General features: G+C 37.9%; 1 protein-coding gene across 2 annotated transcripts in view; it reads left to right on the top strand.

Moving 5' to 3' along the window:
- Positions 1-22,195, top strand: part of BBS4 (Bardet-Biedl syndrome 4) — a 56,353-nt gene that overhangs the window by 4,601 nt on the left and 29,557 nt on the right. For both annotated transcript variants that reach the window (XM_077746067.1, XM_077746060.1), the window contains exon 2: positions 3,460-3,511. In XM_077746067.1, the coding sequence (XP_077602193.1) occupies positions 3,460-3,511 (52 nt within the window). The remainder of the gene's footprint in view (positions 1-3,459; positions 3,512-22,195) is intronic.

Genomic DNA, 22,195 nt, shown 5'->3' with positions numbered 1-22,195 from the left:
CTAGGCTGGCTGTCAGCACAGAGCCTGACGCAGGGCTCAAACCCATGGGCAGTGAGATCATGACCTGAGCCGAAGTAGGACGCTTAACTGACTGAGCCACCCAGGTGCCCCGCCTTTAATTTTTTTCTGAAGATTTTTTTCCTAAAGATTTTAAATTTGGCTTGCCCATTTTAAGTTCTTTTAAAATTTATTTTGAGAGAGAGCACAAGCTGGAGTGGGACACAGAGAAGAAGAGACAGAATCTCAAGCAGGCTTCACACTATCAGCACAGAGCCTAATGTGGGACTCAAACTCAAACCATGAGATCATGACCTGAGCTGAGATCAAGAGTCAGATACTTAACTGACTGTGTCACCCAGGCACCCTTTGCCTTGTCCATTTTAGTCTTCCATCTATTTTAGTTTCCCTGATAATGCTTTTCCTCTTTTTTTTTTTTTTGAGGGGGGGATGGGCAGAGAGAGAGAGAGAATCCCAAGTGGACTCCACACCCCGTGTGGAGCCCAAAGTGGGTCTTGATCTCACAACTGTGAGATCATGACCTGAGCCAAAATCAAGAGTTGGACACTTAACTGTCTGAGCCACCCAGGTGCCCCTAAAACTTTTTCTCTTCAAGTTTGTTTTGTTTAATGTTAATATTGCTACTTCAGTTTTCTTTTTGTTTCTATTTTCCTGGTTTATCTTTTTCCTTTGCTTTTCTTTACCTTTATGTTTTATTTTTTAATTTTTCTAAGCTTATTTATTTTTGTGAGAGAGAGCAGGGGAGGGGCAGAGAGAGGGGGAGAGAGAATCTCAAGCAGGCTCCACACTCTCTGTGCAGAGCCTGACACGGGGCTCGAACCCACCAACTATGAGATCATGACTGAGCTGAAGCTGAGTTGGATGCCCAGTGGACTGAGACTGGCGCCTTTCTTTCGCCATATGTTTTAGATGTGTCTCTATATAAATAACATTCATCAAGATTTTTAAAAATATCCATCCTGATCATTTAACTGGAGAATTTCCTTTTTTTCCTCCCTTTTGTTTTTTTGGCTGAGTTTCTTTTTTTTTTTTTTTAACTCTCTTCTCTCATTTCATTACTTGTAAGTTATATACTCTATTCTTTAGTCTTCATTTAGTGAGTACCCAGGTTTTTTTAAATAATAATATTTAACTGATAGTTAAGCTCAAAACTGAATACTCTAGGGATTATCAAATGCTATATTACCCATTGCCTTCTGCCAGTTCATGATATTGTTGTTCACAAATTAAACTTTGTTTTATTCAGTCAGTAGATGTTTAGACTACTTCTGTATTTTACCAGTTCCTTTGCCCATTCCATTGCTTCATTCTGGGGTTGTTTTCCTTTCTCCTAAAATTATAAAAAAAATTTTTTTCTAAGATTTTGTTTTTTTTAAGTAATTTCTACACCCAACTGGGGCTCAAACTTAACAATGCCAAGATCAGGAGTCACATGCTCTACTGACTGACCCAGTGAGGTTCCCGTTAAAATTTATATGAGTCTAAAACTCTCAAATTTTATTTCTCCGAAAGCCTCTTTATTTGCCATTGTTCTTGAGAGGTTTTTAAAGTTTATTTATTTCGTTTAGTAATCTCTACACCCAACACGGGACTCAAACTCAGGACCCTGACATCAAGAGTCACATGCTCTTCCAACTGAGCCAAACAGGCACCCCCAAAATTAGTATTGAGGTGTAAGAGTTTAGATCTAAGTTGGCAAACTGTTTTTGTAAAGGACCAGTAATAAATCTTTTGGACTTTGTGGGCCAGTCTCTGTCGCAAGTAACTCAGTTATGCAGTTACAGTGTGGAAACCACCATAGACCATATGTAAACATGTACATGTGACTGTATTCTGATAAAATTTTGTTTATAGACACTTAATTTGAATATTATGTTATTTTCAGATGTTACAAGATATCAAAAAATTTAAAAACTATTAAGAATGTTTTGGGGGGGTGCCTGGGTGGCTTAGTCGGTTAAGCGTCCGACTTTCGCTTAGGTCATGATCTCACGGTTCGTGGATTCAAGCCCCGCGTCGGGCTCTGTGCTGACTGCCAGCTCAGANGCTCAGGTCATGATCTCACAGTTTGTGGGTTCGAGCCCCGCGTCGGGCTCTGTGCTGACAGCTCGGAGCCTGGAGCCCGTTTCAGATTCTGTGTCTCCCTCCCTCTCTGCCCTTCCCCAACTTGTGCTCTCTATCTGTCTCAAAAATGAATAAACTATTAATAATAAAAAAAAAAATAGCAGCTCTTAAAAAAAAAAAATGTAAGAAACTTTCTTAGTTTGTGGACCATATAAAAGTGGGCTGGATTTGTTTGACCTGTGGGCTATTGTTTGCTGACCTTGTGTTTAGACTAACGTGTTTTTTTTTTTTAAGAGCTGCTATTTTTTTTTTTATTATTAATAGTTTATTCATTTTTGAGACAGATAGAGAGCACAAGTGGGGGAAGGGCAGAGAGGGAGGGAGACACAGAACCCGAAGCAGGCTCCAGGCTCTGAGCTGTCAGCATAGAGCCCGATGCAGGGCTCGAACCCACGAACCGTGAGATCATGACCTGAGCCCAAGCCGACGCTCAACTGACTGAGCCACCCAGGTGCCCCTAGACTAACATTCATTTTACTTAGCACCTGAAACATGGGAGTGATTTTTCTTATAATGTCTTTATGTGAAATTATTTTCCATTTTAATTGTTGAAACGTCAGCTATCAATCTAATTGTCCTTACTGTGTAGGTTATCTCCTGATACTTTTTTCTGTTGGTTGCATTTAAAAACTTCTTATTGTCTTTGGTGCAGGTCCTTGTGATGTATACAAGGGTGGATTTATTTTCATTTAACCTGATCAGGATTGGTTGAGCATTCTGAATCTAAAGATTAGTATCTCACATTACTTCTAGAAATTTTCAGCCACTGTTTTTGCTTATATCTTATCATGTCATATATAATATAGGAGGTAGGTAGAAGAAAAATCCACCTGAAGATTTTCTGCAAAGTTATGGTATAAGATAGTATTTATTATTTTCAGTAATGTCACTTCAAAAGGAAAAAAACTCCCTCCTAGAATTGAGTGCCAGGCAATTTCTGTATAGATAACTGCATAAACTTCCTTTTGTCAAAGTTACTACTATTTTGGTTTGGCTGCTAAGCTATATGACAAATAAGTATAATCCTAATATGTAGTGTCCAGAGTTTAGTACATTTATTTGTGCACATTTTATGCATTATAAGTTACACATAAATATATATTATAAATATGCATTATATGTTATTAATAGTTTGGATAGCAAAAGTTATGACTTGACATTTGTTTTTTAAACTACATTAAAAATAATTCTTTGTACCTGCATGTAGTTAATGGATTAATTGTATGATTGGAGAGCTACTGATTATGCTTATTTGAATGCCTTTTTAAGTTAGAAAGATTTATGGTGGTGCTTTAATATAGACTTCTTTATTTTCAGAGAACTCCGTTTCCTGAATCTGCTGAATCTCAGAAACCCCGACTAAAAAAAGGTCAGTGCACGGTTTCATTGTATGTGTATATTTGTACAAATTTTCTATTGATTCTTTGTTCTATAGGCATTAGAGCTTTTAAAAATGTGAGTTTTGGAGGATAGCAGTAATAGTCTCTTCTGCCATATCTAGCTTTTATTTTATGGAATTATATATTATGGGATTGATTTGGCTTGTAAAATGTGTTAAATGGGACTTTATTATTATGTAAGTGTGTATTAATTTTCTGCTTATGGAAAAACCACTCTAAAGTTCCCAGAGTACCTGTCAGGCCCCACATAATCTCATGTATATGTTAAATAAGTATGAGGTTTTATAAAAATTGAGTCTGTGAAGAGGTCGGGGTATATATATTGTAAAGAGCTGCATTTAAAAATCTGATAGAGATATGTTATATTTTGTTTAGAGGAACAGAGTTCCTTTATTAACTTACAGTCTTAGGAAGGTTTACATCAGATTCTAGTTAACTATATTGGATATTCTCTCATGTCTAATAAACATATCTAATGCCTAACAAATTCATCGGGCATTAGAGAATACCCAGTATTTTTATTTAGCGGAAGAGACCATCTATTTTATTATTTACTCATTTATTTATTATTTTCTAGATGAGGAAACCAAGGCTGAGTGCAAGGGGCATGACTTGCCCAAGGTCATGGGTATAATTCTTGTCTGCATTATGAGTTATGTTACCAGGCAATACATCCTTTTGCAAAAAGCGTTTTCCCTGTTGTCTGCTAAGAGTTTTAAAGTTCATTTTGCCAAAATATTGTTTAGTTTACTTGGGGCATTTCTGTTCCTCTTTAAAATTGATACAAGTTGTTGGAAAATACAGTTGTCTTCAGAATTTGTTTTTAAAGAGTTTTTCAGGAATACATCTTTCATTGAAAGGGTAGTTACATCTGTAATTTAGATTATTTGTGAAATTTAGGTGTTCTAATTCTAATATCTAACATAGTTGTTAATTTTTTTACATCATTTCTGGACGTGAGAGTCATCTTGCTGTGATGACTGTCACTTTGTTTAATCGCTGGGGTGATTTGGCTGTTGGTGGGGCTAGTAGGAATTCTGATGGTCTCTCCAGTGTTCTTTCCATGCTTCCTCCAGAGTCAAACTCCATGGTTCGACTGACTTCCAGTCCAGGAGAGCTGTAATTAGTACGTTCCAATCAAAAATTGGCACATGACCAATTCAGGCCAATGAGATACAGAGTTGATAACTATGGGGCAAAGTGTCACATTTGGCACGCTATGCTATAAAAAGTCACAGTGCTATAGTGCCCCTTCCAATCCTGTCTCCCCACTTTCTGGTTTTTGTTACTAAGTTTAGTTTTTCCTGTTCTTGAGCTCCTCATAGATGAGTACTTAACGCAGTTCCAGGACCAGTGGTAGGTATCTGGAATACAAAGATAGGGCATAGATTCTGCCCTCAGGAATTGACAGTCTTCAGGGCATATAGAATTATAAGCAAATTATTGAAGTGTAGTGTGTGTGTTCCACTTTCTTCAACTCTTTTTATGTGAAATGTCTAGAACTCTTTTGCTGTTATTGCTTTGGTTCTCTGGTGAAATTCATTGGCCCTCTTGGAAATAGAAAGTTCAGAACTAAATAGAATATTTCAGGTGTGAACAGGGTCAAGTGGAACATCTGGAAGATAAAAATCTCTTCACCTGGTTCTTTTATTTCTTTTTTTGTTTTAAATATATATTTTTTAATATTTTTATTTATTTCTAGGAGAGAGAGAGACAGCGCGAGCAGGGGAGGGTCAGAGAGAGAGGGAGTCACAGACTGAAACAGGCTCCAGGCTCTGAGCTGGCAGTCAGCGCAGAGCCCAATGCGGGGCCCGAACCCACGAACCGCGAGATCATGACCTAAGCGAAAGTCGGACGCTCAACCGACTAAGCCACCCAGGCGCCCCTCTTTTATTTCTTTTAGTCCAGCTCAAAGTTACATTGCCTTTTGGGCAACTATTTTACATATTTGTAATACCACTATATTTTATAATTTCAGGAGTAGCATTCATGTAGAATACAGTGACTACAATATAAATGATACCTTTGGAGTTGTGCAAAGTGGTGACACAGGCACCTGTAATATTGAGGGTATAACCTCTTGCCCTTACTTTCCAGTTTCCACAACCCCAAATTTTATTTTGTCAATATGGTGAATTACATCTATTGAATTTTGGAATGTTGTTACCAGCCTTTAAATTCCTGGGATACATGCCACATAGTCATGATGTATTAACCTTTATATGTTGCTGGATTCAATTTGCTAATATTTGTTAAGAAATTTTACATTTGAGGGCACCTGGGTGGCTCAGTTGGTTAAATGTCCAACTTCAGCCCAGGTCATGATCTCATGGTTTGTGAGTTCAAGCTCCACGTCAGGCTGTATGCTGACAGCTTGGAGCCTGGAGCCTGGAGCCTGCTTTGGATTCTTTGTCTCCTTCTCTATACCCCTCCTCCACTCTCACTTTGTCTCTCTCCCTCTCTCTCAAAAATAAACAAACATTAAAAAAATTTTTACAAAAAAATTAATAAAAAAGAATTTTTACAATTGTTCATGGTGGTTTTTGGTTTTTAGGGTTTTTTTTTTTTTTTTTTAGTATCAGGGTGCTGCTGGCCTTCAAACAAGTTGGGACTCTTCCCTCTTGTATTTCCTGGAAGATTTTGTATAGAAACTGTGTTATGTTTAAAATCTTTGCTAGAGTGACAGTGAAGTAATCTAGGTCTTGGTTTTTCTTTGTTGGAAGGTATTTAACTACAAACTCAATTTCTTTAACAGATGTGGCCTATTCAGGCTATACATGGTTCTTTAGAGAGAGCTTTGGTAATGTTTTTCTTTCAAAGCAGTTTATCCATTTCATCTCAGTTATCAAATTTATTGGCATTAAAGTCATAATACTTCTATAGTTTCCTTTTAATGTCTGTAAAATGTTTAGCGATACTCCCTATGTTCCTGATTTTGATGATTTGTGTTTATATCTTTTTTTCCTTGATCAGTTTCGCTAGAAGCTTATCCATTTTGTTGGTCTTTTCAAAGAACCAGATCTTGATTTTATTTTCTCTATTGCCTTTCTGTTTCAATTTCATTGATTTGTGTTCTTATGAAATACTGTGTTTAATTTGCAGTTTCTTGTTTCTTTTTGCAGTTTCTTTTTTTTTATTTTTTTATTTATTTCTAGGAGAGAGAGAGAGACAGCGTGAGCAGGGGAGGGTCAGAGAGAGAGGGAGATAAAGAATCTGAAACAGGCTCCAGGCTCTGAGCTGGCAGTCAGTACAGAGCCCGACACGGGGCTCGAACCCACGAACCGCGAGATCATGACCTAAGCGAAAGTTGGACGCTTAACCGACTGAGCCACCCAGGCGCCCCTCTTTTTGCAGTTTCTTAAGGTAGATGCTTAAATCATCCATTTGAGATTTTTCTTCTTTTCTGTTATAAGCATTTAGTGCTTTACATTTCCCTCTAAGCAGTGTTTAACTGGTTCATACACATTTCAAATGTTATGTTTTAACTTTTATACAGTTCTAAATATTTTCAAATTTTCTTTGTGTTGTCCTTTAACCCATGCACAATTAAGAAAAGTATTGATTAATTTCCATGTATTTGAGGATTTTCCAGATTTTCTTTCTTATTTGTTTCTAGTTTAATTCAATTATGGTTAAAGACCATACTTTATATAGTTTGGATTAAGGCCCAGAATGTAGTCTGTGTTGGTGACTAGTCCATGTGCCTTGAAAAGAATGTGTATTCTCTTATTGGATGAAATAGTCTATAAATGTCAGTTAGGTCAAGTTGTTTGATAATGTTGTTCTTCTGTGTACTTATTGATAAAGATATTAATACCCTTACAAAGAAGATACTGATATCCGTAATGGGAGAAGAATGTTGAATTATGCACCTGTAATTATGAGTTTGTCTCTTTCTACTTCAAGGATCTTTACTTTGTGTATTTTGTTGAAGGTCTGTTGTTGGATGTGTATACATTGAGGATTCATTGCAAGTTCACTCAGAAGAGTGAATTGACTCTTTTGCCATTATGTAATGTTCCTCTTTTATTCCTGATAATATTTTTTTCTTTGAAATCAACTTGTTGGATGTTTCTGAGGATCATAGAGCTCATTCTAGTTTTGCTTTGACTAGTGTTTGCATGATAAAGTAGAGTTTACATACAGTCAAATTGACCTTTTTCTTGAAGTATAAAGTTCAGGGAGTTTTGACAAAAGAACTTAGTCACATGACCCCACCACCATCACAATCAAGATATAGAAACAGCTAGGGGTGTCTGAGTGGCTCAGTGGGTTGAACATCCTACCCTTGATTTTGGCTCAGGTCATGATCTTGTGGTTTGTGGGATCAAGCCTCACATGGGGCTCTGTGCTAATGGTGCGGAGCCTGCTTGGGATGCTCGCTCTTTCTCTCAAAGTAAATAAGTAAACATTTGAAGAAAGAAAAGGGGGGAAAAAGACATAGAACAGCATATATAATCAGACACAGATATATAATCACCCGCAGAAATTCACCTTGACTTTGTAGTAAAGAATGTGGTGTATGTTGGTGAATATTCCAACGTCTACTTCCGATTGCTGACAGTCATTGATTGTTTTCTTTTTATAGTTCTGTCTCTTCCAGAATGTCATATAAATGAATCATACATTATGTAACCTTTTGAATGGCTTTTTTCACCTAGTATAAAATTTTCACCTAGTTTGAAATTTACCCATGTTGTTGTGTGTCTGAGTTTCTTTTTATTGAGTAGTATTCAATTGTATGTTTATACTGCAGTTCATTCATCCATTTACCAGTTGAAGGACATTTGAGTTTTTGGCTTTTTACAGGTACAGCTGTGGGGGGTAGAGGGGACAAAAAACAAAAACAACAAGCCAAAAGCCAAATACAGCTGCTATAAACGTTTGCCGAGAGGGTTTTGCGTGAACATGTTTTTATTTCACTTGTCAAGTGCTTTGGAGTGGGATTTCTGGATAGTATTATAAGTATATGTTTCGTTTTATTAGAAATTGCCAAACTGTTTTTCAGAGTAGTTAAACTATTTTGTATTTCCTTCTACAAAGTATGAGTGTTCCTTATACCTCATAAATGATTTGGGAAAATATTCTTTCCTTTTTTATTTTCTTGAGTTTCTGGAGAGTGGTCTAATTTCATCCTTAAACATTTGTTGGAATCTTTCTGTGAAGATGTCTGCACCTGGAGTTCTCTTTGTAGAAATGTTTTCAACAACAAATTCAATTTCTTTAATAGAAATAAGGCTAAACAAGGTTACCTAGTTCTTCATTTTTTTTTTTTTTTTTAACAGGTTACCTAGTTCTTAATTGTGCTTTGGTAGTTATGTCTTTCAAGGAGTTTTTTTTCACTTCATCTAAATCATCAAATTTTGAAGTTCACAATTTTCCCTAAGAGATATTAAAAATACTATGAAGCCTTTATAATTAAAGCACTACAGTACTGGTACACGATTAGAAGCAAAACCAGTGGAAAGAACAGAGAAAGTCCAGAAAGAGACTCAAATACATTTGTCAATGTAGTATATGATAAAATATATGGTGTCTCACATTACTGTGGTGAAGATGTACTTTTTAAATAAATGGTGTGGGGACAACTGGCTAGCCATTTTGATAAAGAAAAAATTAGATTTACTTTTCACACCATAAACAAGAATAAACTTCAAATGGGTCAGAGATCTAATCTAAATGTAGAATACATAACCATGTAAGTGATATAAGAAGCTCAGAGCCTGGAGCCTGCTTCAAATCCTGTGTCTCCCTCTCTCTTGTCCCTCCTCCACTCACTCTCTGTCTCTCAACAATGAATAAATGTTTAAAAAAATATTTTAAATAAAAGATTTTAAACGTTTTAACATTAAAGACTCTTGCTATGAAGGGAGTTATTAAGACATTTGTTAAAATTTGAATAAGGATGGTAGGGTAGATAACAGTTTGTATCGATGTTAGTTTTGATTTTACTGAGGAGTAAAGGGGCATCATGCCTGCAACTTTCTTTTTAAAAATTTTTTGCTCTTTGCTTTTTTTTATTTTAGAGAGAGTGAGAGAGAGTGCGAGTGGGGGAGAGGGACCCAGGGAGAGAGAGGGCAAGAAAATCTCCATGCTGAGCATGGAGCCTGATATGGGGCTTGATCCCATGAATTTGGGACCATGACCTGAGCCAAAATCAAAAGTCGAATGCTCAGCAGACTGAGCCACTCAGGTGCCCCTCATGCCTGCAACTTTCTGAAAAGTGTTTCAGAACAAATATATAGAAAGAATGATAAACTGGAGTAAAGTCTTCATATTTGGGGACTCTAGGTGAAGGTTTTGCAGGAATTCTTTCACTTTTTTTTCAGCTTTTCTCCAGCCCTGAACGTATTTAAAGTTTTTTAAAAGGAGTTCCCATAGAGAAAGGGCTTTCTCACTCCGATGAAGCGGCCCAAGGTGGAGACCTGCCACTTTCTGGGTCTGAACGTTACCTGGTCAGGATGTGATTCTTGGAGTTGCTGTATTCACCTTACAAATGTAACAAGAGCTCTCCCTGGCCTCTGGGTCCTCCCCTCCTTTCTCTCCACTGGATCCTTTCTATCTTTGTAGGTACCACTGCCTCCAACACTTGAACTGTAAACAGTAGAATCTCACAGGGCTCTATTTTGGACCCTCTTTTCTACTCATTATGAATTCTTCTAATTAGATTTTTCAAATTGTGGGTAGCAGCTCACTGTCAGATCACTGAATCAACACAGAAGGCTGTGACCAGCACTGGGAGAAAGAACAGAGTATCACTGAATATCACGTGGCAGAGGCTTCACAGCAGATTAGTAGATTTCTCATACCATCAGCCCTTCAAACATCCATATCTTGTCACTGCAGAATGTCAATTGTCACGTCACCTCACCCCCAGCCTGCCCCTGCTCAGCTGAAGCAAGAACACGAGAGCGCCCCTCTGTGTGCTTTATATCAGGCACAGAACTAGGGTGCTAAGGACATAGCAGTAAACGAGAGACAGGGCAGTTACCATTCAGTAGGAAGACAGTAAATGTCAAGTGCTGAGAGTTGTTATAAGAGAGAAACCCAGTATTTACCCAAGGAATACAAAAGCACTAATTCAAAGTGATACATGTACCCCTATGTTTATAGCAGCAGTATTTATAATAACCATAATATGGAAGCAGGCCAAGTATCCATCGATTTATGAATAAAGATGTGATATGCATATGCAATGGAATATTATTCAGCTACAGAAAAGAATGAAATCTTGCCATTTACAACAATATGGATGGAGCTGGAGAGTATAATGCTAAGTGAAATAAGTCAGGAAAAGAAAAATACCATGTGATTTCACTCATATGTGGAATTTAAGAAACAAAACAAATGAGCAAAGGGAAAAGGAGAGAAAGAGATAAACCAAGAAACAGACTCTTAATTACACAAAACAGGGGTAAGGGGGTGGCTCAGTCGGTTAAGTGGCTTTGGCTCAGGTCATGATCTCACGGTTCGTGGCTTCGAGCCTGCGTCGGGCTCTGTGCTGACAGCTAGCTCAGAGCCTGGAGCCTGTTTCAGATTCTGTGTCTCCCTCTCTCTCTGACCCTCCCCTGCTCACGCTGTCTCTCTCTCTCTCTCTCTCTTTCTTTCTCTCTCTCTCAGAAATAAATAAAACATTAAAAAAAATTTACACAGAACAGATGGTTACCTGAGGTGAGGTGGTTGGGGAATGGGCTAAATAGGTGACAGGGATTAAGGAATGCATGTGTTGTGATGAGCACCAGGTGGCGTACGGGAAGTGTTGAATCACTATATAGTTCACCTGAAACTAACATAACACTGTATGTTAACTAAGTGGAATTAAAATTTAAAAAAAACTTATTAAAAAAAAAAGGAAATCCAGGACACTATCACAGATTTTCATTGGGTCAGGAGAGTCAAGGATGGCACTCAGAGGACAGGGGACTTTGCGTCCTGGATGGTGGATGTTCAGTGTCCGCCAAGCATAGAGGAAGAGAGTGGCTGGGAGAAAGTTAACTTATTGATATGGTGTTTTTGATTTCCTGGGGAATAAAGCTGTGTCCTGGGTTTCTGGCTGTGCAGACCATTCATGTGGCTCTTTTGATTGCTGCTTTTTGTTTATTTTTGAAAGAGAGAGCACAAGTGGGGGAGGGGGACGAGAAAGAAGGAGACACAGAATCCAAAGCAAGCTCTAGGCTCTAAGCTGTCCGTGCAGAGCTCAGCACAGGGTTTAGACTCATAAACTGTGAGATTATGACCTGATCCGAAGTCAGACACTTAACCAATTGAACCACCCAGGTGCTTCCTCTTCTGGTTGCCTCTTTGTTTTCCTTACAAGACAGAACATTTTTTTGTGTTTTTAATTTATTTTTGAGAGAGAGAGTTTGTGAGTAGGGGAGGGGCAGAGAGAGAGGGAGACACAGAAACTGAAACAGGCTCTATCTAGGCTCTGACCTGTCAGCACAGAGCCCGATGCAGGGCTCGAACCCACAAACCATGAGATTATGACCTGAGCTGAAGACAGATGCTTAACTGACTGAGCCACCAACACCAAGAATATCTTGAGAGCAGGGATTAAATCTTATTTATTTAATCTCTGGCATCCATTATAATATCTGACACATCTGTGCTGGAAGAATAAATGAATTCGGGATGGAGTGGGGAAGGAGTTCTCATGGGAAATGGCATTTCCAAAAAAAACCCATAAGCATAACAAATTGTTTATTTTCATTCACATATAATTGGCCTTTTTAAAATTTTAACTATACAGTTCACCCATTTAAAGTATATAATTCAGGGGCATCTGGATGGCCTAGTCCATTTTTAAGTGCACAATCCATTGGCATTAATTACATTTACAATGTGTAACCATACCCACTATATCCAAGACTTTTGTCACCCCAAAAAGAAACTCTGTATCCATTAAGCAGTAATTTTCCATTGTCCCTTCCCCCCACCAGTCCCTAGTAAACTTCTCTTCTACTTTCTATCTCTATGAAATTTGCATATTCTATATATTTTATATGGTCAGAATCATACAATATTTATCATTTTGTGTTTAGCTTATTACGATTAGCATAATGTTTTAAAGGTTCATCTATGCTGTAACATGTTATACACAATTTCATTATTATTTAAAAAAATTTTTATTTTAATGTTTGTTTTGAGAGACAGAGTGTGAGTGGGGGAGGGGCAGAGAGAGAGGGAGACACAGAATCTGAAGCAGGTTCCAGGCTCTGAGCTGTCAGCAACCCGACATGGGGCTTGAATTCAATCAAGAGCCATGAGATCATGACCTGAGTTGAAGTCAGATGCTCCACAGATGGAGCCACCCAGCCACCACCCCCCCCAAATTTCATTATTTTTTAAGGCTGAATAATATTCCATTATATGTGTATCTCACATTTTCTTTATCCATTCTGTTAATGGACACGGGTCGTTTCCAACTTTTGGCCATTGTGAATAATGCTATAATGCACATTGGGACACAAACTTCTGTTTGAGCCCCTGCTTTCATTCCTTTTGCGTATATATATCTAGGAATGGAATTGCTGCATCATATGGTAATTGTATGTTTAGATTTTTGAGGAAATGCCACACTGTCTTCTTTAGCGGCTGCATGTGCAGGGGCTCAGGTGTCTCAACATCCTTGCTAAAACTGTAATTTTCTGCTGCTGCTTTTTTATTCTTTTAAAAATAGCTATCCTAGTGGATATGAAGTGGTATCTCATTGTAGTTGTGATTTCTATTTCCATAATGATGAAGGCTATTGGCCATCTCTTTTCATGTTCTTATTGGTCATTTGTACATGTTCTTTGTAGAACTGTCTATGCAGATGCTCTGTCCATTTTACATTGGGTTGTCTTTCTTTGTTGAGGTTAGGCCTGTTTTATACATTTTATGGTTTTTTTTAAGAATTTAAAAAACATTGNCCCTAAAGAATTTTTTTTTTTTTTTAAAGTTCATCTTGAGAGAGAGCAGGTGTGAGCAGAGGAAGGGCAGAGAGTGAGAATCAGAGGGAGGTTCCTTGCTCTATCAGTACAGAGCCCAATGCAGGGCTTGATCTCATGAACTGCAAGATAATGACCTGAGCTGAAATCAAGAGTTCACTGCTTAACCAACTAAGCCACTCAGGTGCCCCTATAAATTGTTTTTAAATGTTTTGTTTATTTTTTGAGAGAGAGCGCAAGAGTGCGAGGAAACGCACGTGCAGCAGGGGAGTGGCAGAGAGAGGGGACAGAGGATCCTTTGTGGGCTCTGTGCTGATAGGCTGACAGCAACAGGGCTGCGGTGGGTCTCGAATTCATGAACCATTAGATTGTGACCTGAAGTTGGACTCTCAACCAACTGAGTCACCCAGGTGCCCCAAGTTTAGGCCTATTTTTTTTTTTATTTTTTATCTATTTANCCTCCTCCATGCCCATCACCCCCCTTCCCTTCTCTCCCATCCCCCCCACAGCCCTCAGTTTCTTCTTAGCATTCAAGAGTCTCTCATAGTTTGCCTCCCTCCCTCTTCCCAAATATTTTTCCCCTTCTCCTCCCCCATGGTCCTCTGTTAAGTTCCTCCTAAGCCACCTATATGTGCAAACATATGGTATCTGTCCTTCTCTGCCTGACTTATTTCACTCAGCATAACACCCTCTAGTTCCATCCATGTTGCTACACATGGCCAGATTTCATTCTTTCTCATTGCCATGTAGTATTCCATTGTATAGATAAACCACATCTTCTTGATCCATTTGTCCATTGATGGACACTTAGGCTCTTTCCATGTTTTGGCTATTGTTGAGAGTGATGCTATGAACATTGGGGTACATGTACCCCTGTGCATCAGCACTCCTGTATCCCTTGGGTAAATTCCTAGCAGTGCTATTGCTGGGTCATAGGGGAGTTCTATCGTTAATTTTTTGAGGAACCTCCAGACTGTTTTCCAGAGGGGCTGCACCAGCTTACATTTCCACCAACAGTGTAGGAGGGTGGGTTAGGCCTATTTTAATAGTGATTGATTCTTGTCTTTTTTTTTTCTTTAAGAGATGTTTGCTTCAGTTATTTCAGGATTTTATTCAAAAATTTGATTCAGAGGACCTTATTTAGCACCATTTAGTTTAAAAAAAGCCAAGACTTTTTCTTTAAAATTTTTTTAAAATGTTCTATTTATTATTGAGACAGAGAGAAACAGAACATGAGTGGGGAAGGGTCAAAAAATTTTTTAAATGTTTTATTTATTATTGAGACAGAAACAGAACATGAGTGGGGAAGGGTCAGAGAGAGAGGGAGACACAGAATCCAAAGCAGGCTTCAGGCTCTGAGCTGTCAGCACAGAGCCTAATGTGGGGCTCGAACTCACGAACCATGAGATCATGACGTGAGCCAAAGTGGGCCGCTTAACTGACTGAGCCACCCAGGTGCCCCAAGCCAAGACTTTTCCAACATTCTTTTCTCTAGTCTGAAAAGAAAGACAGATTTAAAGGAATCAAGAGTCTACTGTTAATTTAATTTTGGAGGTAAAGTTGTAGCTAAGTATCATCCTCTTTTTCCTCTTCAGTAGGGTGTAGAGAACTAGAATGATGAATAAGTTATTTATATTTAAAAATCATCTGGGCACTCTTGTATGCAGAGAAATATGCAAGCATGAATTGACACAATACTTTTGAGTAAAAGTTTGTCAGTAAATATCAGGAACTTTAAATTTCAGGGGTGCCTGGGTGGCTCAGTGGGTTAAATGCCTGACTCTTGGTATCAGCTAAGATCATGATCTCACCTTTGTGAGACTGAGCTCCTTGTTAGGCTTCGAACTGAGCAGAACTTGCCTGGAATTCTGTTTCTCCCTCTCTCTCTGCCCCTCCCCTCCTTGTGCGAGTTCTCTCTCATTCTCTCTCAAAATAAATAAACTTAAAAAAAAAAGTTCATATTATTTAACTTAGTACTTCCTATTCTAAGAATCTGTTCAAATATTTTCAACATATATATGATTTTTATAAAGCAAAAATAATTCATTATAGAAGTATTCATTATACTAGTCATAGTAATGATTTATTGGAAACAGCTTACACATTCAACAAGAAAACAAAGCTAAGTAATTATTCATGCATATAAATACTAACCAGCTATTTAAATTAATGTTTTTTTATGTTTATGTTTATTTTTATTTTTTTAAAATTTATTTCTAGGAGAGAGAGAGCGTGAGCAGGGGAGGATCAGAGAGAGAGGGAGTCACAGACTGAAACAGGCTCCAGGCTCTGAGCTGGCAGCCAGCACAAAGCCCGACGCGGGGCTTGAACCCACGAACCGTGAGATCATGACCTAAGCGAAAGTCGGACGCTTAACTGACTAAACCACCCAGGCGCCCCTAATGTTTATTTTTAAAAAATCAGGATTTAGGGGCACCTAAGTGGCTCAGTTGGTTAAGTGTCCGACTTTGGCTCAGGTCATGATCTCACAGTTCATGGATTTGAGTCCCGCACTGGGATCTTTGCTGTCAACACAGAGCCTGCTTCAGATCTCTTCCCTTCCCCACACTGTGCTCTCTATCAAAAATAAATAGACATTCAAAAAAAAAAGCAGAATTTAAAATTGTCCGTAGATACTTATCTCGAAGTGCACATATAAAAAGATTAGGAAGAAATATGGTGAATTAATAACCATGATTATCTGTAAGTAGTGTGAGGTTTTTTTGTTGTTGTTCCTTTCTTTATTTTCAAAACTTCTGTAGTGAGTATGTATTTTTTCTAAGTTTCAATATTTTGATTTTTTTTGAGTAAGCTCTATACTCAACATGGGACTTGAACTCATGACCCCAAAATCAAGAGTTGCATCTCTTCCAACTGAGCCAGCCATGTACCCCCAAGATTTTAAGGTTTTTTATTTTTTAAGGTTTGTTATTTTGAGAGACAGAGAGAGACAGCATGTGTGAGTGGGGGAGGGGCAGAGAGAGAAAGGGAGAGAGAATCCCAAGCAGGATTCTGATACAGGGCTCAAACTCATGAACCATGAGATCATGGCTTGAGCCAAAATCAAGAGTTGTATGTTTAACTGAGCCACCCAGGTGCCCGAATCTATTCTTAATGTAAAAAGTTTGAACAATTTCAGGAAAGCTAAAATACTCCTTAAATCCCCGTCCAGTCCAGTGGTAATTGTTAGTTTCAGTTAATGTGTTTTATTTAGACTTTTATACAGTGTATGTGTATATGTGTATAGCAATATAAGTATACAGTTTACTGTCGTGTGTTTTATATAAATGGTAACTATAACATATTTTGCTAGGTTGATATATCTTGGAGGGCTTTCCGTGTTAGTAGGTCAAGATCACTTCATTCTTTTTTTTTTTTTAATGTTTTCTTTATTTCTGAGAGAGAGAGAGATAGAGCAGGGGAGGGTCATAGAGGGGATACAGAATCTGAAGCAGGCTGTATCTGAGCTAGCTGTCAGCACAGAGCCCCATGTGGGGCTCGAACCCACGAACCGTGAGATCATGACCTGAGCCGAAGTCAGAAGCTTAATCGACTGAGCCACCCAGGCTCCCCCAACTTCATTATTCTTAAATATACTAGTTCATAGCACAGATATATTACAGTTTCTTTTCCTTTTGATAGCATTTAAATTGTTTTTAAGTTTTTACTATTTGGTATAATGGACATTGGGGAAAAAAGTATGCACACTTAAAATTTTAATAATTCTCCCAAGTTACTCTACAAAATGACCATTTATATTTTTACTATTATGATGGAGTACCTACAGCGTATCTCTCTATATTATTTTTATGATGTCCACAAAATAATAGTAAGAAATATGTAATACAGGATTGTAAGAGGGATGTGCTCATCTTTTTCAGACCTTGTTTTACCTGAGTTGCTTTCAGTAGTAAATAATAGAAAATCTCACTCAGAGTGGCTTAAACAAAAAGGAACTTTTTTGGTTAACATAAGAGGAAGTCCAGAATTAGAATGGGCTCCAGGGCTGGTCAAGCATTTCAGTGACATATGAGGTCCTAAGTTCTTTCCGCCTCTCTACTCTGCTGTGCAGTGCCTGCTTTTTCCTGAAATTAAAGCTGCCAGTGGCATTCGGGATCCATTTTTCCGATGCCAGAGATATGGTCTGGCTTCCCATGGTTCTCTTTTAAAAATAAGAAAGGCCTTCTTTCCTCAGAACTTCTTGGGAATACTCTTTTCATTGGATCAGATGGATAGGGCTGCCAGTCGTGGACAAGGGAGATAGGATGATCATTGATTAGTATAATCTAGTCAGCTGCTGGGGGTGAATTTTGAGGAGTCCAGGGTAATCAGCGCTGGTTGCAGAGCCCAGACGCTCAGATAAGTAAGTGGTGCATGGATACAGGAGCAAATACAGATGCACAGGAAGCCGTCAGACTCCTCCCTCCGGCACCGTGTTTTAGAAATCAGCTGCTATGACTTTGCTTCTGTTTCTGTCATCATCTGCTCCGTCTCTGTTTTTCTCTTTGGGTCTATGCTGACTTTTTGCTTGTAGTGCTGCTACGGATTACTTCCCTTCTACTTTCTTTTGCCTTTTATGATAAAAACATTTTATATACTGTAAATATCTGAATCACACATTTTACATTGTACAGGTTTGTGAAATGATTGTGAAGAATAGGATATCAGAAAATAGTTTGTTTTGTATAAAGCTTGGCTTAATATTACTCAGTAATTTCTCTTGAATTTTGATGTCAAATTGGGCTGCCAGTAAAGATGGTACAGTAAACTCAAGTTTTGGTCACTTCTACTCCAGATGCAGAGCAATAAAGAATAAAAAATGTGAGTAGCAAAATTAGAGTCTGCCTGAAGGAAAATTGTTTGTAGGCAAAGACAAAGGAAAGGATACTGGTTTTTATTTAAAAATACAAGTTTATGATTTTCTGATGAGAAAATCAGTATAAGTTCATCATAGAAATTTGGAAACTATAAGGAAGTATAAAGAAAACAGGAAAAATATCAACCTTGAGATTTAATGAATTTAAAGTAGTAAAAATTTGAAGTAGTATTTTGAACAAAAAACTTCCACATTTCTCTCTGAAGTCCTTAGATATCTATTAACCTGTAGTTCAGATATTCTCAACCTTGGCAGTATTGACATTTTGGGCACGATGAATTCTTTATTGTGGGAGAGGTTCTGTGTATTGTAGGATGTTAACAGCATCCCCAGCCTCTACCTAGTGCAGGTTAGTAGCACCCAGTTGTGACAACTGAACATCTTCAGATATTGCCATATGTCTCTGGGGTGCAAAATTGTTCCTAGTTGAGAACCACTGCTCTGGTTAAATAAATAGTATGACACTTGAAAGTAGAAGGTAGGAAGTTAGTAACTTTAACATAAGGAATTCACACAGAAGTTGGATTAACAAGCAAAAAGACTTCATCTGAACAAGCAGTAGTTGAAGCATTTTGACGAGAAGCTCTGTGTCTGGATTTGGATGTTGTCCCCCCAACCACACCCCACAGGCCAAGAGGCTCATATCCTGGTTTGATTCTAGTCTTGAGGGTAGTGAGTGCCAGCTGTGGAAGGGGTAAACAACTTCCTATTTGGGATTTTTGTCCAAATATATCTGGACTTTTTCAAGAACAAGCAACTTCTTATTTGGAATTGTTTATCAGAATTACTTGACGGTTCTGAGAAAATAATGTCCTACATGGGGCTACTTAAGTCCTCTTCATTTCTCCCTATGAATGACCTCAGGTGACTTTCTTCTGGCTTTCGGTTGAGGACCTTATCCATCATTGAGGTGAGTGAATTGATTTACCTCATGGGCATATTTCCTTTCTTAAAGGAATCTCCATTGGAGCCTTTTCCATTTCGGGATGGCTATAGCCCAGGATGAGTTTTTCTACCACCTGAGGCAATATATTTACTTGTGAGAAACTTGATCTCGGCTTGAGGTTTGCTTTCAGAGTCTTTTTTTAATAGAAAAATTTTTTTTATTGTGGCAAGATCTGTGTAACCATTTTTAAGTGTACAATTTGGTGGCGTTAATTATATTCACTATGTTGTACAACCGTCACCATCTATTTCAAAACCTTTTTCATCACTCCAAACCGAAACTATGTATCCATTAAATAATAACTCTCCGTTTTTTCCTCACCTCTAACCCTTGGTAACCTCTGTTCTATTTTCTGTCTCTGAATTTGCCTCTTCTAGATATTTCTTGTGAGCCAAATCATACAATATTTGCCTGTTTGTATCTTTCTTATGTCAATTAGCATATTGTTCTCAACGTTAATCCATGTTGTACAGAATTTCATTCCCTTTTAAAGCTGAATAATACTCCATATTGTGTATATATCACATTTTATCACTTTATTTGTTAATGGATATTTGGGTTGCTTCCATAGAGTATTTTTAAGTTGTCAGTAATTCTTAAAGAATTTAAAGGTTGTGGAGGTTGGGAATGTTACAGATAATCTGGAAATAGGTGATTTCATATACTATATATAATAATTTCTTCTATGGACTAATTACTATCTGCATATTTGGTTCTCAGTAATGATTTTATAGATACATGCTTTAAATTTTTATTTATTTATTTATTTATTTACTTAGAGAGTGCACAGGGGCAAGAGGTAGAGAGAGAGAGGCAGACGCAGAATCTGAAGCAGGCTACAGGCTCTGAGCTGTCGGCATAGAGACCAGTGCAAGGCTTGAACCCACAAACTGTGAGATCATGACCTGAGCCAAAGTTGGACACTTAACCGACTGGGTCACCCAGGCACCCCATATAGATACTTGCTTTTGACTTCATTAATACCTTTCCCTTTTTCTGTGTTTTAGTTCTTGCGTATGGAGAGCTGTAGAATTAGAAGGTAATTTCGATGTTGTCTAATTTAGTTTACATTCTGCATGAAATTGCTCTCACAGCATCTTTCATTGACAGTTATCTCACTTCACTGTTTCTACTGTAACAGTGGATTCATTTTTGATTTGCTTTTTGCGTTTTGTGGGGATAGTTCATCTTAACTGTCTCCATGTATTTAACTCTGTTTTCTTAGTCTATTGTAATCTGGCTTTTGCTCTACCACTGCACTGATTAAATTGAGCTGAGCTTTGGCATCTTTTATATTGTGGTAAACTATATAGAACATAAAATTTATCATTTTAACCATTTTTAAATGTACACTTTTGTGGCAGTAAGTACATTCGCATTGTTCTGCTACTGTCACCACCATTCATCTCCAAACTCAAAGTTTGTACCCATTAAACAGTAACTCCTCCATTACTCCTTTCTCCCAGCACCTGGCAACCACCATTCTACTTTCTTTTTCCTTTTATTCTTTTCCAGTTTTATTGTATTGTACTGTTTTTTTTTTTTTTTTTGAGAGAGAGAGCAAGAGCACTAGTAAGGGAGAGAGAGAGAGGATATCTCAAGCAGGTTCCATGCTCAGCACGGAGCCTGGCGCACAGCTCTATCCCACGACACAGGGATCATGACCTGAGCCAAAATTAAGAGTCAGGTGCTCGGGGCGCCTGGGTGGTTCATTCAGTTAAGTGTCCGACTTCAGTGCAGGTCATGATCTCGCAGTTTGTGAGTTTGAGCCCCACGTTGGGCTCTGTGCTGACAGCTCAGAGCCTGAAGCCTGCTTCTGAGTCTGTGTCTCCCTCTCTCTCTGCCCTTTCCCAGCTCATGCTCTGTCTATCAAAAATAAGTAAACATTAAAAAAAAAAAAAGATGCTCAACTGACTGAGCCACCCGGGTGCCCCTTCCATTTTTATTGAAATATAATTAACATATAACATTGTATTGATTTTAGGTATACAAGATGATGGTTTCATAGATGTGTATATTGCAAAATGATACTGCAATAAGTTTAGTTAACATCTATACCTCATATAATTACAGAATTTTTGTGTGTGATGAGAACTTTTAAGATCTCATCTCTTAGTAAGTTTCAGATATATTGTTTACTTGAGTTGCCATGCTGTACATTACATCCCAGAACTTATTTATCTTATAACTGAAAGTTTATGCCTTTTGATCCCTTTATGCATTTTGCCCACCCTCCACTCCCACCTTTGGTAACCACCAATCTGTAGTTCAATTTTTTTTTTTTAGATTCCACATACCAATGAGATCATGCAATATTTGTCTTTCTCTATGACTTTATTTGACTTATAATGCCCATAAAGTCAATCCATGTCACAAATGGAAGAACTTTCCTTCTTTTTTATGGCTGAATAATATTTCTCTCTGTGTAGAGTGTGTGTGTGTGTGTGTGTGTGTGTGTGTGTGTGTATCACGTTTTCTTTGACACTGTTCTACTTTTGGTCTCTATGAACTTGCTTAGTCTAGGTATACTTCATATAAGTGGAATCATATAGTATTTGTTCTTTGTGTGTGGCTTATTATATTTAGCAATATATGCATTCAAGGTTTATCCATGTTATAGTAGATGTTGGAATTGTATTCCTTTTTAAGGCTGAATAATATTCCATTGTATGTATATACCACATTTTGTTTATCCATTTAGCTGTTGATCGACATTTGAGCTGCTTCCACCTTCTGGCTATTGTCAGTAACACTGCTATGAACATGGTGGACAAGTGTCCGAGTCCCTGCTTTTCTTTTTTATTTCCTTCTTTCCTTCCTTCTTTCCTTCCTTCTTTCCTTCCTCCCTCCCTCCCTCCTTCCTTCAAGAGTCCAGCTTCTTACTGAATATGCTACAAATGAG

This window comes from Crocuta crocuta, unplaced genomic scaffold, assembly GCF_008692635.1.
Source record: "Crocuta crocuta isolate KB4526 unplaced genomic scaffold, BGI_CrCroc_1.0 scaffold130, whole genome shotgun sequence".
Classification (NCBI taxonomy): domain Eukaryota; kingdom Metazoa; phylum Chordata; class Mammalia; order Carnivora; family Hyaenidae; genus Crocuta; species Crocuta crocuta.
The sequence above is the reverse complement of the archived record's forward strand: the minus strand, read 5'-3'. Positions and strand labels throughout refer to the sequence as shown.